A 15734-nucleotide genomic window follows, 5' to 3' on the forward strand; every position below is an offset into this window, starting at 1 on the left:
TAGATCGTACCCTAATTAGATATTGGGTCTAAATTATAAACACTGAAATAACAGATTAATTGTGTAATTATTAAAAGTAATATCACTGAATCAACGTATACTGACAATCGTCTTCGTTTGATGTTGATGTTTGACTAATTTTCTATCATCCCAACTAATTGACCGTCGTTACGCTAATGTACATAAACTAGTTAGACAGATGCAAAGCGATTTAACACATTTTTTAAAACTACACAGTAACAGGTGATTCATAGATGCAAAGATAATTGCATTTATTTCGCACACTTGTCTATATTGTCTATAGACTCTGCGTGTCTTGTTTAAAATTAGAAAGTTGATATGTTACCGCCTTAACATCCGTTATGTTTCCGATACATCAATGATAGAAATGCAGCAATAGCGGCAGCTGCCGTGTATTTAGATACGGTGTCTAAAATTATATTTAATACGGCAACGTGTTCGTCAAGTGGATTCTATGTGAGTCATACGGGTTTAATTGCTAAGCCTACAGATATTACCGGCTTCTACTATTTTAAACGGGTCAAGTGCTCGATGCGACTCCGAACGCATGGTTTGATTTTCAATACATTGCCAGTCTAAACACAGAAAAGAAAATAGTCGGCAAATGAAAAAGTTTCTTCTTTTATAAAAATATCTACGAAACATTTGACACATTTTACATGATTTATTAGTAATAAATAGTCATATTTTCTTTAATCTCGAAATTCTTTAGGCAGTGTAGAGGTAGAAAATTAAAACGCAGATGAAACCAGAGCAGTATGAAACAGATAGCTCGAAGTATTGACTAATCTCAATCATGTAACCGTTTGATTTACATAGATATTTATCATTTTCATCCGAATTTTATTGCCTAAAAGTTATGAATATGCATTTAAATTAATAACAAAGACGGCTGTAACATCTGCTGCGTTTTCTATTTAATGTTGTGAGAAGCGTAACTAGTAAGTGCCGCTATGTCGTAAAACCCAAGGTGTAACAAAATGTGTGTTTCATAATTTAACGCTCTATGCAGATGACACAACAAAGGACAATAGCTACGGCAAAGTGAAATTAAAGGCTTAACAAAAATGTCAAGTGTTCGTCATGTACTATTTTAAAATGTTAATGTTATAATAAAAATGGCCGTCACGACCTCACCGTCTTATCATGGATCACCGATTCATGATGGATTTGCAACAATCCGAGCGCCAAGGAGCCGTATCAAAATAAGAAATCTCGTCGAACCAAATAATCCTGCCAATCTACCTCAACGGCATTCGGAGTATTTTACCCTGCAAAGGAATTCCACGAATAACTTCTTAGACAGCAGCGTGGTGGTGCAATACGCGAACAATGAGCCGGTGAATAATAGCAATGACGCGGACAAGCCTTTGCGACTTAGCTTTACGGAACCAATCTATGCCAAAGTTACTCCGCCGCATTCCAAATGCACTTCCCCCGTAAAGCGTAATGGCAAACTCGATGTTCATTACGATTCTATAGACACGAAGCCAAGACGGCGGCTAAAAAGTTTGGAATACTCGTCGGGAACGGATCTGAAAATTGATGAAAAAAATGGAATTGCAATCATAAGTAACGGGGATCGACCGCCGTCCGAGGTTTATTCCGCAAATCAGGACAGCTCCGAGCAGCATTCCGTGCGTACAGACACCACAGGCTCGTCCGTCGACTATAGAAAGAGACACACCGATCGAGATAATTGTTCAGAATCGTCGTCATGCTTCACCGATAACGATAGACCTATATCCAGTTATAGCGACAATTCCACCATACCGTCAACGGACACGGAAGACGTTTTAAAAGAATTGCCTAATAAATCAAGATTCCACAAATCTCCTCAGAAATTTGCAACGTTAAACTTACGAAGGCCGAAGTTTATTGACCTTAAACAACCCAGTTCGAAAGAGAACCAATTTTATGGAAGCCTCCACAGGAATAAAATGGGTTACCATTCCGAACCAAATACACCACTGACTGGGGATCGGGTTGACTTGAGTGACGAATCTAGTCTATTAGATCAAGTTCAACAGATACCACGAATGCCTTTGCAAAATAATAGGAATGGATTCCGAAGGTCAGTTAGTGAGACCAATGGCTTTTCTAAAAGATTGAGCTATAGGCATTCCTTCAGCGCCGACTATAAGTCGTCTGTTGTAAAGAAACCTCATAAATGCTGCGAGTGTGTCACAGGAATACCTGCGGAGGAAGAAGAAACTCAAGCAACGAGAACGTTAGGTACATTATATGAAACACAAGATCCTAAAGTTGGTTGTCAAACAATCCTCAGATCAAAACCGCCGATACCCTGGTGGGAGTTGGCAATCAAAAAGTCTCGATACAAAAGCTGCCCAATACTAGAAGAGGTGAGTGTTAGTATAACATTTACAAAGTCAATCACTATTGTTATATTTATTTAAATAGTACATTTTTATAAATTCTTTTGCAAGTACGATTAAATTGTATGTAGTCATCATTAAGTTTCAATAAAGACTTCCGCAAAAAGCATAATCGTGGATCTCGGCACAATGACGTCAGGTGAATAAAGAACAAAAACTACAGTTTACTTGAAATTTCCATTTAAATCGCTATCTTGTCATTTATTCAATGAATTGATATAATTTTTTTAGTACCAATTTTCATACTAAATGATATCGAAATAATATTGTTTCCAGATTCATTTATATATCATAGTGTACGCAAATCCAATTTACTCAAAGTTATATTAACTATTTTTTGGATTACACTTAATACATTAAAAACGTTTAAATACGATTGCAAACAAAATACGTTCCCTAAGGTGTTAGTTCCGTTTCAATTTATTTAGGTGTGGTTTGTTCCTTCCTGTAATTACAGTGAGGGTGAACTTCGCAATTAAACTATACAAGTTATATATACGTACATAGGCGTAAATTAAATACTAGTTGGGGGAGAAACAATGTACACCTGATGTACAGGTGCGTAATAAATAAACAAGTTCATTTTGTTAACATCAATTAATAATAATTATTACGAGTTATATGAGCATCCACTTTATATAATATATAGTTGCCGTCATTTAATTCAATTTAGTTGCTGTTAATATCAACTCTATATTACAAACATAAACAGCTACAAAGGTATAGGAAGACAAAAGAAAGTATGGATGGATTGTGTTAAATATGTGTAAGAAGGGAGTGTAAGAATTTAGATGTGATGGCTGAAAGAAATGTATGTAAGAGTAGTAGTGTGCCTACTCTGTGTACGGAAAAGGACAATTTGACGATGAACAATGAAAAAAATATTTCATATTTCTTGTTCTTCTAACGTCGTATATTCTTTGATACAATTTTATAAATTAGTTAAGCCATTGTAGATACAATCGTAAGAATAATAAAAAAGTTACACAATCACATACATACGGTACTTGAGAGGGCCACAAATATCATTAGAAAGTAATAACAAAGCAAATGCACTGCGGCCAGCAGATTGATCGAAAATGACATGATAAGAATGTATAAAGGTGCGTTTTAGCGTAGACAAATCGTACTAGGGATATTAAACTAATCAATCTATTTAAGTTTATTTAATAATATTAAACAAAATTAAACCAATGACATAGCTATGGGATTATAGTTTTCGATTTTGTAATGGCATATAGTATACCTATAGCAAGTTGTTTCATATCTTAACAGTTTAAAAATCCTAGATTTTGTGTATTTATTCTATTTAAAATAATAATACAAATTTCGGTTGAGTTTCTTTAGTTCTTTATTTTGTGTAATTTATCTTATTTCTATCAGTTCGTAGATACTATCCGTTTTGAGACATTGAGAACGCACCCTTACTTTTGCTTTCTAATTCATATGTATGTGTCTCATTTATTCACTAACAGGTGCCTTATGTAACTCAAATCTCTTTCATTTCACAGCGTAAAAAAAAGGTTTCTCGCCTTGTGATAAAAACTCCTACCTGACTACCGAAAAAGGTCCTGTATTATCATCGGTCAGATGTGAACTTAATCGAGTTTCGAGATCGTTTAATGATTTCACTCATATTTTTTATATTAATTTCCCACGATACGATGAAATATTTTTTTACGTTAATAAATTTCGTTTCACTTAATCTGTTTCTGCTTTAAAATATCTCTATTTTGTGCATCCCAAACGATAATATTTGTTCATACATCTAACTAACAGTTATGAACGTTGAAGGTAATAAGTATCTTGTTATAGCCTAATTTGTTGTCAAAAACGTATAACAAAGTGGACACCCTACTGTGAAGTTTAGTTTTTAATTACCGAAGAACTCAAATATTAATTCCTTTACTTTGACAGTAAATATTATGACCATTGATGACGTAAGCGTTAAACTGTCATTTGCGTGGGTGACTAGACCTTTAAAACGTACATTCATATACCAAAAGGGACATCAGATCTTGCGCAAACAGCCCCGAGCATTCTCTGTCATTGTTTGTACAAATATGCCTCTGTTATTTACATTCACAAAGGATTATTTCAAATGTTTATTAAAATGAACACAACTTATTACTAATAGGTGTTTGTTTCACAACAATATGCAGTGTTACCATTTGAGAAAAGGTTAAACTCAAGTAAATTTATTAATAACCGTAAATCTTTTCATAAATCCTGACGTTATTTTAAAAACGTGTTTGTGTGTTCTATAAGTATTATCACTATGTGATTTAATTTTGCTTTTCACGATAAAAAGATGGGGTATAAGGACTTGCAATTTTATTATATGAGCTGCTTATTGTTTTTTGATAATTTTATAATGCTAAAGGCTTTTGATTAGTTTAAAATAAAAGTGATAATCACATCGATTGACTTAAGTAGACCTGAATGTGCCGTAATCGGACCAGAGCTCCGCAAAGTGCCATATCTAATATTGTCCGGTGGCCGGTGAGCCGTTCGAATCGGCACACTTTCCTTCCAGCATCCGCTTTACTTCTCGCAGGGCTAGTTCCACGCTTATCATTTTTCATATTACCTTTACAGCTACTGTTACAATTTATATTGCACTATAATTATTTGCTCTCGCTTTCCGCTTTGATAGGTTACTTATTAGTGCAAACATAAATTAACGATCTTAGGGTGACCATTTTGACTGGAAATTCTAGACATGTATTTTTAAAAATTTAATACGGCATGATTATAGTTTCATAAACTATTTTCTTCTATTTAGCGTATCCCATTACATAATCTGACAGCTGAAATAAGAGAATGTTTGAAACCCATTAATTAAAATCTATAGTATTTAACATCAAAACAACATCTATATAACAAGCTTGAAGCCGAAATATAATATTCAACATAATGTTACAATATGAATCAGTTTTGCGAATCTGGAGACAGCGATAAATATTTAATAGCAAGTACATAGCAAATGAGATTACCTAATTCATTAAAGGCGCTGTTCATAGTACAAAATTGAAATGCTATCTATTAAGGTACAACATTGCGTGCCCCCCATAATAACTAGCGGGGGCATTGTACCCGTACTACGGATACATGTGTACCTTCGGTTCGGCTTACTACAATCACTCACACAAACTAACCTCCGACACGCGAACGTATATGCAAATGAAGGAAAAATTATAAATGTAATGACCTATACAACTGTCATTGCTATTCAGTTTACTTTCTATCCTAGAAGATTATTTTCAAACAATAATTTAAAGAGTATGTAAGGTTGGTTACTATAGTACCTTTTTGCGGATGATTATGCTTAATTATTTTATCTTCATTTTCAAATGAAAATTCAAGCATTCGATTTCAAAAACCCACAGACATGAAATTAGTGAAGGATACTTAAATGTTTTGTTTTGTTCATTCTTTTACTTATATCCTAAACTAGCTATCGCTAGGAATTAATAAAGACATAATAAGTAGCCTATGTGTTCTTTCAGACTATGATCTACATCTATGCCAAATTTCATCATGATCCGTTGAGCCGTTCTGGAGATACCTTCAAACAAACATCTATCCATCCATCCATCTAAACATTTATAATATTAGTAAGATTAATAAGTTGGCAAAGGTGATTCTGACGCTTTGGATTCTAAAGGTGAACCTCATGGTCGTCTATCACCTGCATTCAATTCATAATTAAATGTATAGATGAAAATGTCTTTTTCATATTTGTTTCTACCGCGTCTTGACCAACTATAACTTTGTCGGTTTTGGAATTATTTTTTTATTAAATACTAAAACAGGATTAGTAATAGAGGACTATTTAAAAAGAACAGGCTGCTTACATCTGCTGATTAATTTAGTATAATTAACTTACACCTGTCTACTCTATGTATAGTTGCTCGGCTATTACACAAAATTCAAGTTTTTACTTACATTTTATATACTAGACATCTTGAATGGGGAAATGCTCATTGATTCTATGTGCACATGAGACTATTTACTGTTTATTCTTGTTACCTATGTGCAGGATGTTCGTAGTAATTTATCAATGACCGCATGCATTTACCTTAATTGGTTAAACAATGGTAGAGACGCGTCGTGAACAGGTGATTGTTTTACGAAGATCATTCGATACTTAACCCTTTATCGTCTATTAAAATAGTACTAAAAAGTACGATAGTTTTTTCTTCCATTGTTTGAATTCTTATATGTTTGTAAGAAAACATCCATTTTGTAAGTGAACTATAAACGTTGGAATCCCATCTAAACACCTGTCTCATATTGATATGAATAACAGAACAAGTACAAAAGTGACTTCTTATAATTTCTGTTTTTTTTAACTATTGATATTATAAGAAGATAAAAAAGTGCTCTAGAGTCTTTTATGTATGTTAGCAATGGTTATATGTATGTCTTCAATTTTAAATATTTTAACAAAATGCATGTTTTTATGTACTTAATTTTAGTATTTTTAGCTGTAAATAAGCTTTAGCTGTAAATTTTTCAAATAACTATTTTTATTAAAAATAGTTTTAACTAAGCCGCAGGACGCGTTCACAGAATAATAAGTCTAGTCCACCAGTGAATGTGCCGAAGCCTAGTCGGTACGTTTGAAGTTTAATAAAAATACGATAGTAACAGAGGATACCCTCTTTAATTTCGCTGAGTGCGTTTCTGGGACGTCGCAAACAAAGGGTCCCGTGTCCAGCGCCGGCCAATAACACCGCGCAATCAATTTATTCTGATGACTCACGTAACATTCAATAAATATTTATTTATTCATCGCATTACAAAAACAATGAAATTGAATAGTGCGTGTGATGCGATTGCTGAATGATTTTTAACGTTCTTTTAGTCAGTTTTATTATTATGAATTTGAACTCACGCTCGTAATGTAGAGATGGCAACTAGATATATTCAATCGGTGGTTTTAATGTCAACTTTTGATGGTATGTCTCTAAATAAATTCGTTTTTAAATGAACTATTAGCATGGTTCCTTTTAAAACACCAGTCACGATTATGTTCATGGATATGTCACAAGAAAATCGTGTATGCCGCCTGTTTGTTATTTGCCTCGCCAAACAAAAATCGTAAAGAATTCATTCACATAATATACACAACTTACCGGTGATAGGTGCTGTTCCAGTTACATTGTATCGTTACATCATCAAGGAATCAGCTAACAAAACATAGTATAATACAAATAACGTTATTAAGTCATCTCACAGTCGTCGTCGGCTTGTAACATGCGTATAAAAGCAAATCTCGCCATCACTTAACGTCCAGCATAACTTACGCTACGATACAATTTGACGTCAGTAATTATTCTGTCATCATAGTAACCGGTCCGTTTGTCGTGTACACGGGAGAGCAATTCGAATCATTATCGAGGTGAAGTAGAGCTGGAATGGGGCCACGAAGTAAGCGGACAAAGGCTTGCGGTCATCTCGCATTACAACAAGTTGATATGTTACGTTTAATGACCGGTTCATATACTTCCCTGAATTGTTTATTTTCTCTTTTATTATTTGTAAATTTCTTAACATCACATACCGGCCAAGTCATCGGTATGATGAATATTGTAAACAAAATTTAAAAGCTAACATATTTCAAATCTATCCACTATAAGTTTTTACTAAATTTTTGGTAGAATCATGTATAATAAAAAAAAAACAAACAAAAATAAAACTAACTATTGTATTGGGTACAGAGTCTAAAAAACTTGCACGCTAGTATAAAAAATCGCAAAATATTTGGATTTTACAACGAAAATAATTCGATTATATCGGCATAACGCATTGATGTTATACAAAATATAGTTAAAAATAAAACATTGACCCTAGACCTGGCCCTATTTGAACCAACACGCCAGATGGTGGGAACGTTATTTCACCTGAGTAATTCATACCAATGATATACTAACGAATACATATTGAAAAAAATAACAGTTACGCAATTAATTTAAACACATTCATGTTATCTGTTATTACTTTATTTATATTTTGACAATATTTCAGAACAACGTGTAATTCACGAGTTATTTCCTAGTTTGATAACCCATGATTTGTACAACTAAAGTGATATTTTTTGCCTATTTCATGAAATATTTTAATTAAAATAAAATGTGATATATAAAGAGTTTTGGTAATTTTATTACGAAAGCTCATAAATATGTTTCGGAATTACTACGCTGTCTATGTTCTTGTGTTTCTTAGTTCCAATGCTTGACATTTTGTTTAATATCCTAAGCCAAACATTACACAGGGATAGCAAGAACATAAACAGTTTTTATTAAGCCACTTCAAACATTATCATAGCCGACGCTGCAAATATACCTTATGTTTGTTATGCATATAATAAGAGCTTCCGGCCACTCCAAACATTTATAAGCCAGAGATCATTCTTAGAAAAGATAATACTTCTAACAATGATACAGAAGACATTTTGACTAGTGGCAAAGATTAAACATATCCATTTTCAATAATAGGTCCTACAGATAATTAATTTTGCAAGCAATTGTTTTTATTAAAAACTTTCAAACCAAAAAAAAATTAAAATAGACAATAAATAAAGCGTAATACAAGTTCCGTTTACAAAACCAGGGATAAATGTAAAACATTCCTAAATTAGATGCAGAAAATTTTATGAAAATATTTCCAGATGTTAATTAATTTCGTAGTTAGTATTGGTTTCTTTTATGCATCTAAGCGTATCAATCCGTTGTCTATGGATTAGATTTTACCTTTATTTATATGTGTGCATTATTTATTTCTCATTCGTTTCTGTCAATAGAGACTTTATCAAAATATTCTATTCCATACATAGAACTAAAGGTATTTCCGTCTGTCAGACACAGTCCCCAATACAATGTATCTGACATTTTCGTCGATGTTATCATGAAAGAGAGATGGACCGACTCCAAATATGGTGATGTCAGATTGAATCCCTGACAGCGTGTATTGATGACTTTCGGAAGTTGTGCACAAAATAACGGCACTATAACTATTAAAGGAAGTACACATTTGAAAGATTCGAATGAATCTATTCATTCAGCACTTCATTACTATAAGTACGCACCTTTTGAAAACATATCGCCATCTGGCTCATTTTATTTCTAAAAACAACGATAGTAATATGTGTAAGTTCAGGTGTATCGGCAATAGAGATGTTCCCAGTTTCTAAATGTAGAAAACGTTAGACTGATTAAAAGATTTTAGTAGCCTGAACCTTTAGTATGTGTAATCCATGTTACTCTTTTATCTTGTTAGTAATCTGCCAATATTTTAATTCAGTTAGCTTTCTAACTAATATAATTATTTGTCTTTTAATTATTTCAATGATGTACAGACTATAACGTAACTTAATTGTTTTACGCAATTCGAAAGTAAAACTTATCTAATTAAGCCTCAAAGGCCGGTACGGTTTAAAGAAACATTAAGAGATATAAAGATTTAACTGTCTCATTTAATTACGCGTTAGTTTTAAATGACGCTGTAAGGAAATTGAAAGCAAACGGTTTGATAAACAAAATTGTTATAACGACGTTATCCAAGGTTTTATTCGCAGTTCCGAAAGGTTATCATTTAGTCGTAACTCAGTTATAACCATATAAATACTTTGTTTAAAATTGTAATGCGATGCATAAAAATGTTAAATATATTGGGACGATGAACATCAAAGAGTAGGTACTTAAAAATTAATATAAAGAAATTAAATCACTTGTTAGTTATATAGACCTTAATTTATTGAACACGAAAGACTTACTGACGTACTCAGTCTTTAAGTGATCACAAAAGGTATCGTTTAAAATTGATTTCTACATTAATCGTACTACAATTTTAGTTATTTATTCTAAGGCCATGTTACTATTAAACGTCACTGAGTGCGTTAGTTATAAACTTAATGTGTCTTTGTGTGAATCTTAAGTATTTTATTTTTGCAGAAACGTTGTCAATTTGTAGCCATTACACGTAGCGCAACACAAAAGAGGAGTACAGAGAAAGAACTTTTTACAACTCCACTTTCTAATCCAATATTATCTTTAATATATACATGCTAATAAATTAATTCTTCTTTGTTATTAACAAAAACAACAATCTATTTAAAAAATAAACAATTTAACAATGTTAAAACTACTGGGTAGAGTGTAGTTAACATTTATAAGCCCAACGGATTTTATCTTTACATTTCTGGGCAAAATAAGATACGAATGACATTTCATTCGTCAGGATCAGACGAACCATTTACGTCTTGTTTATGCTATCTCAATGGAATATTTGTAATATGTGTGTGACTAATTAAAAAAAAGTTAAAAAGCACTTAATAAACTGAGCACTTCTGCGTCATATTTCCCGCAAATATTGTCAATTTGATAGTTTTCTTTCCTTTTGTTGCGAAAACAATTATAGTTCGTAATTCTTATAATTATATCTCATTTATAATGCATGAGTTTTAACATGTTTTTCCTTGTTACAGGCTCACGTGGTGTCTGCCTTCGAGCAAAGTCTATCGAATATGACACAGCGACTGCAGCAGCTCACGGCCACAGCCGAGAGAAAGGTATACTATCGGCTTACAATACGAATAATACGTATTCGTATGCGTTTATTTTCTAATATAAATGTGAGGATCGAAGACCTTGATTTTTCAATAATTGCTTTGAAAAGTACAGATAAAACAAAAAAAATTGCTTTCTTTTTTAATATTATGCTCGGACACTAATTCACAGAGTAACCAGCAATCGGAATAGGAATTAGAAATGTTATAAAACATTACAGTTCTATAAATAAATAACTAGATATCAGTCCATCGATCCAGTGGCATGATTTAGAAAATCTTGAATTCATTTCCTAGCGAAATCTATTTTTTATAGCCTTGATTAAAACCTTGACTGGAAACGTAATGCTCGTTTCAAGCTCTTGTAGGGACCGGTGAGAAACTAATCCGGATTCATTTAGTTTCACATGATGTATATTCAATTTATTTACTTTTTATTTTATCTTTTTTATACGGAAGTTGCAACTTTCTTAAATCTAGTTTAACTATTTATACTTACTGATAAAAAGGTATGTAATTTACTTGCAGAGTACGAATACTCCTAATATTTAGTAATCTGTACTCTAAATAAAAATAAAAAACTCAAAAATAGTGATTTTGTTTTGCAAATCGGTATAATAATTTCGAAGCCTATTCAATGCAAACAGTCAAATATTTCCTCTTTACAATATGAGTAGATTAGAAGTTAAACTAATAATAACTACGAATATTTAATTACTCACTTCTCATCTCATCTAATATAACAATGTCATCTTATTTATAGAATTAACATATTAATACCTTATCAAAATGCAAAGACACCATAAAACTAGATAATATGCAGTTGATTCCAAGTTGTAACTGTTTTCCTAGGACTCGGAGCTAACGGAGTTGCGCCAGACAATCGAGTTGCTTCGCAAGCAGTCCATCCAGGCTGGCCTAACTACTGCCCATATGCAGTCTATGGGGATACGTGCAGATGGCGTTAATGTCACGGGACAGGTAACCTATACGTAATAAATAATAAATTTACTTACAAATATAATTTACTTCTAATTTCTACTATTGGAATTTTGCAAATAATGCGAACAATTGCAGTCTAAGAAACTGGATATTTGGTTTCCTGATTACTGGTTTCCGACCATAATTACGCACTGACAGCTGTCAAAACAAACCTGTCATTTTATAACGACTATGGTTGTGGGTTGTGGTGATTGGTGATAAGTATGTTGATGTTAATACTTGTTATTTATGATTATCAAATAATGGCCTATGTCCTTTTATTGTCTAAAATTTCCTGTTAATTTATTTTTGGATACTCGCATTCCTGGACTACATAGTATAAATGCGATGTATTCATAAATAATTTGATTTCTAATCATGATATAATAAGTTTGAATCGCATATTATCATAAACGTTAGTAGATTTTCAATTATGCACACATAAATTATATTTAATCTGTGCTAGACTATTATTAATGATGTGTCCGATAACTTTCGCGGGTTTATTGGCTCCACTGCACAGATAACACACGAGTCGCGTTTGTATTAAATTGGCCATCAATAGATCTGTTCTCGTTCCACATTCGAAAGGCTAGTGACATTTGATCACGTTATTAATTCACTATATTTGTGTCAAATTAACGTACCCTACTTCAAGACGTCCTTATTAAAATGACTTAACATTTACATTGTTTATGATAGACTTCTTTGTTTATATTTTATTGGACACTGGGAGCTTGCTCTTAGCTATACATTAATATATTTAAGGGATACATAAAAAACGTTGTTTAAATAGTCAAACATATCCATATAATGAACTGAGGCCCCCAACAAAATAAATCGTCTCAGAGACAATAAAAATATCCGAATCATGACTTTTTTGGACATAGAACACTTATTTTCCTACCTTATCTTAGCCCATAAGGATGATTTGGAGCTCAAAAATTACTATGAACTAACGTATTTTTATAAACAGGAGCCATCGAGTACACAAGCGCCTCAGTCGTCGCCGCAGCGCCTGCAGACCGGTAACGGAGCAATCACACGCCATCTGTCGACCGATAGCGTGTCCAGTATAAACAGTCTGAGTAGCGGTTCTTCCATGCCTCACGACAAGAAGCACAAGAAAAAAGGATGGGTAATTAATCTTCATTAAAAACTAATCGTTTTTTTTATGTCTTAATTAGCGTCTTGTAACATTGCAATTTGCAAACTGTGCCGTCGACTGTATATTTTAATTAGTATATTCTAAATTGAAATATAAATAAAGATTTATTTTTTAAAAGAGATTTTGTGAGTATTTAAACCGACGATGTACAAATTTTGAAAAAGGATGATGCTATAATTGTGTAAAAAAAATTGTAAACTTGTCCTTTTTAGTTTTTTTTTCAAGGTTAAGACCATGCTTATTTATTTAAATAATAAAGTTTTCAAATATTAATTCGAAGAATCGCAATATAATCGCATATCTTTGATAAATTTTTATCGCTGTCAGAACAAAGTGGATATAATACATTTGAAATTTTAATTTTAAGTGCGTTATTTATGGATATTATGAGGCGTCACAATTACATGTACGTGGATATTATTCAAATTATATTTAATCATTTATTTTACAAAATAAACGACCATATAATTTTTAATATATAATGTTTGTCGTAAAGAATATTTGTTGTGAAAGACCTCATTATTTAAAACACGACCAAAATAAATATGGAATGAAATGGAATGGTCGTAATTAATAAAAAATTTGTTTTAAAAATATTTTTAAAAATACACAACATTAGTAAAAGTTATAAGTCAATTAATAGTTTTAATTGTGATCTTTCATTGCAGCTCCGCTCATCATTCACGAAGGCATTTTCGAGGAATGCAAAGATATCGAAGACTGCAAAGCATTCTTCCTTAGGCCAGTTGTCATCTCAGGATAGTTCCTCCGGCTCCCATCACTACGATGACCCTCACACTATTAGAGAAGGAAGTAACGAGAACAGTCTGGAACATTCCCACGAAGCTTTGGATGAAGCTAAAGATAAGCCATGCCCAGCTAAGACTGATGAACAAGCCAAAGGTATTTATAACTTAAAAGTTACACTCTAAACATATTTAAATAAATGCATTTCTATTAAATATAAGACTTAGCTACGATACACACAGTTGGTTGAAAGCAAGATCTGAAATTACATAGGTGATCCCAATATCATAGAGAACAATTTTTCTAAAACATTTTTTGCAGTATTTTTCTTTATTGTTTTCAGATAAACCAGATGATGCTGGATTAGTCGATGAATTGAAGAGACAACTAAGAGAGAAGGATTTAGTTCTAACTGATATTAGACTTGAAGCTCTGAGTTCTGCTCACCAACTTGAAAGTCTCAAGGATACAGTTATTAAAATGAGGGTAAATGTCTGAATATAATATTATGCAAATAAAAGCGTATGCTTAACTAGTTTTGGGCAATTTTTACACTGAAATTTTAGAACCACGCTGTTACAATTTAAATTCCTTTTAGGTCTAAAAAGAAAAACACCAAATATTGAGAAGTGTTTCTATGTTTATTCGAATGATTCAATAAAGTCCTTGGAAGAAATTTAAAAGATAAAATCCTTGAAGACACCTAAATGATGTCCACTATAATAAGATTACTTTGCGACAGAATGAGATGCTGAACTTGAAGCAGAACAACGAGCGCCTGCAGCGGCTGGTGACGTCACGCTCACTGGCCGGCAGTCAGAGTTCGCTGCCCGCTGCTGATGACCCGCGACGCTTCAGCCTCGCAGACCAGCCTCATCAGGTAAACATTTCAATTTCAACTCTTATGCATATGAAATAAGAATTAAATTAAGGTGACAATTTTTATTACGATCGAACGTGCCCTTCGATTTTTATTTTATTGGGTTTTAAATTTTAAAAAAATGTTTTTTTTTTTAAATAGTGAAATAATAATTTTTATTTATTCACACAGACATCAATGGACATGCACTCACAACCGCTAGATTTAGATTTTACACTCACCTCGACCCCTACCATGGATTTCTCGAAGAAAGGCTCGCCGAAGTCGGGTATGGTGGAACCGATATACGGTAACAAAGCCGTGTGCGAATTGAACGAGAACAGCGAAGCCATCTTAGGTGCTTTGAACGGTTCCGGCGATATATTTACGAACGGGTTGAGCGCCGGCGATAGGTTGAGTGGCGATTACGATATAAATACGGTGTTACCGCCACCGAAGACGAGGGAATTGGCGATTGGAGAAAGCTATTCTGATATCGGTGAGTTATACGAGTAATAAGTATATTTTATTTATACGCATCAGAGAATTCGTATTTATATTAGGTCCTTACATATGAAATTGGCGTTTTTCGTACTGGCCACTTTAATCACGAATTTCTCCTCTTTGGTAAGGAATTCCAAATTCAAATTTGTACAGCTATAGACTCATGTATTTGTGGTTCGATGACCGTCATTCATTTGTTTTTTTTCTTCTGTTTTTTTCTGTTTGCGTCACTCATTTTACAAAATGGAAAACTTAAAATATCGCATTATTTACGAGTACGAGTTCCGCCGTGGCACTAGTGCTGCGGAAACGACTCGAAGGGTGAATGATGTGTATGGCGGTCGTGTTGCAAAAGAAAACACAGTTTGTTTTTGGTTCCAACGTTTTCGTTCTGGAAATTTCGATCTGCAGAACAAGCCCCGTGGACGGCCTGAGACTCAAGTTGATAATGAAGAGTTGAAGGCTATTGTGGAAGCGGATCCATCG

General features: G+C 33.1%; 1 protein-coding gene across 4 annotated transcripts in view; it reads left to right on the plus strand.

The window, feature by feature from the left end:
• LOC106710314 (protein sickie) overlaps positions 1–15734 on the plus strand; it is a 129765-nt gene that overhangs the window by 108487 nt on the left and 5544 nt on the right. For all 4 annotated transcript variants that reach the window (XM_045686044.1, XM_045686047.1, XM_045686051.1 and 1 more), the window contains 7 exons: positions 10909–10992; positions 11842–11970; positions 12947–13108; positions 13807–14041; positions 14229–14371; positions 14628–14765; positions 14937–15243. In XM_045686044.1, the coding sequence (XP_045542000.1) occupies positions 10909–10992; positions 11842–11970; positions 12947–13108; positions 13807–14041; positions 14229–14371; positions 14628–14765; positions 14937–15243 (1198 nt within the window). The remainder of the gene's footprint in view (positions 1–10908; positions 10993–11841; positions 11971–12946; positions 13109–13806; positions 14042–14228; positions 14372–14627; positions 14766–14936; positions 15244–15734) is intronic.

Source organism: Papilio machaon, chromosome 3 (genome assembly GCF_912999745.1).
Source record: "Papilio machaon chromosome 3, ilPapMach1.1, whole genome shotgun sequence".
Lineage (NCBI taxonomy): Eukaryota > Metazoa > Arthropoda > Insecta > Lepidoptera > Papilionidae > Papilio > Papilio machaon.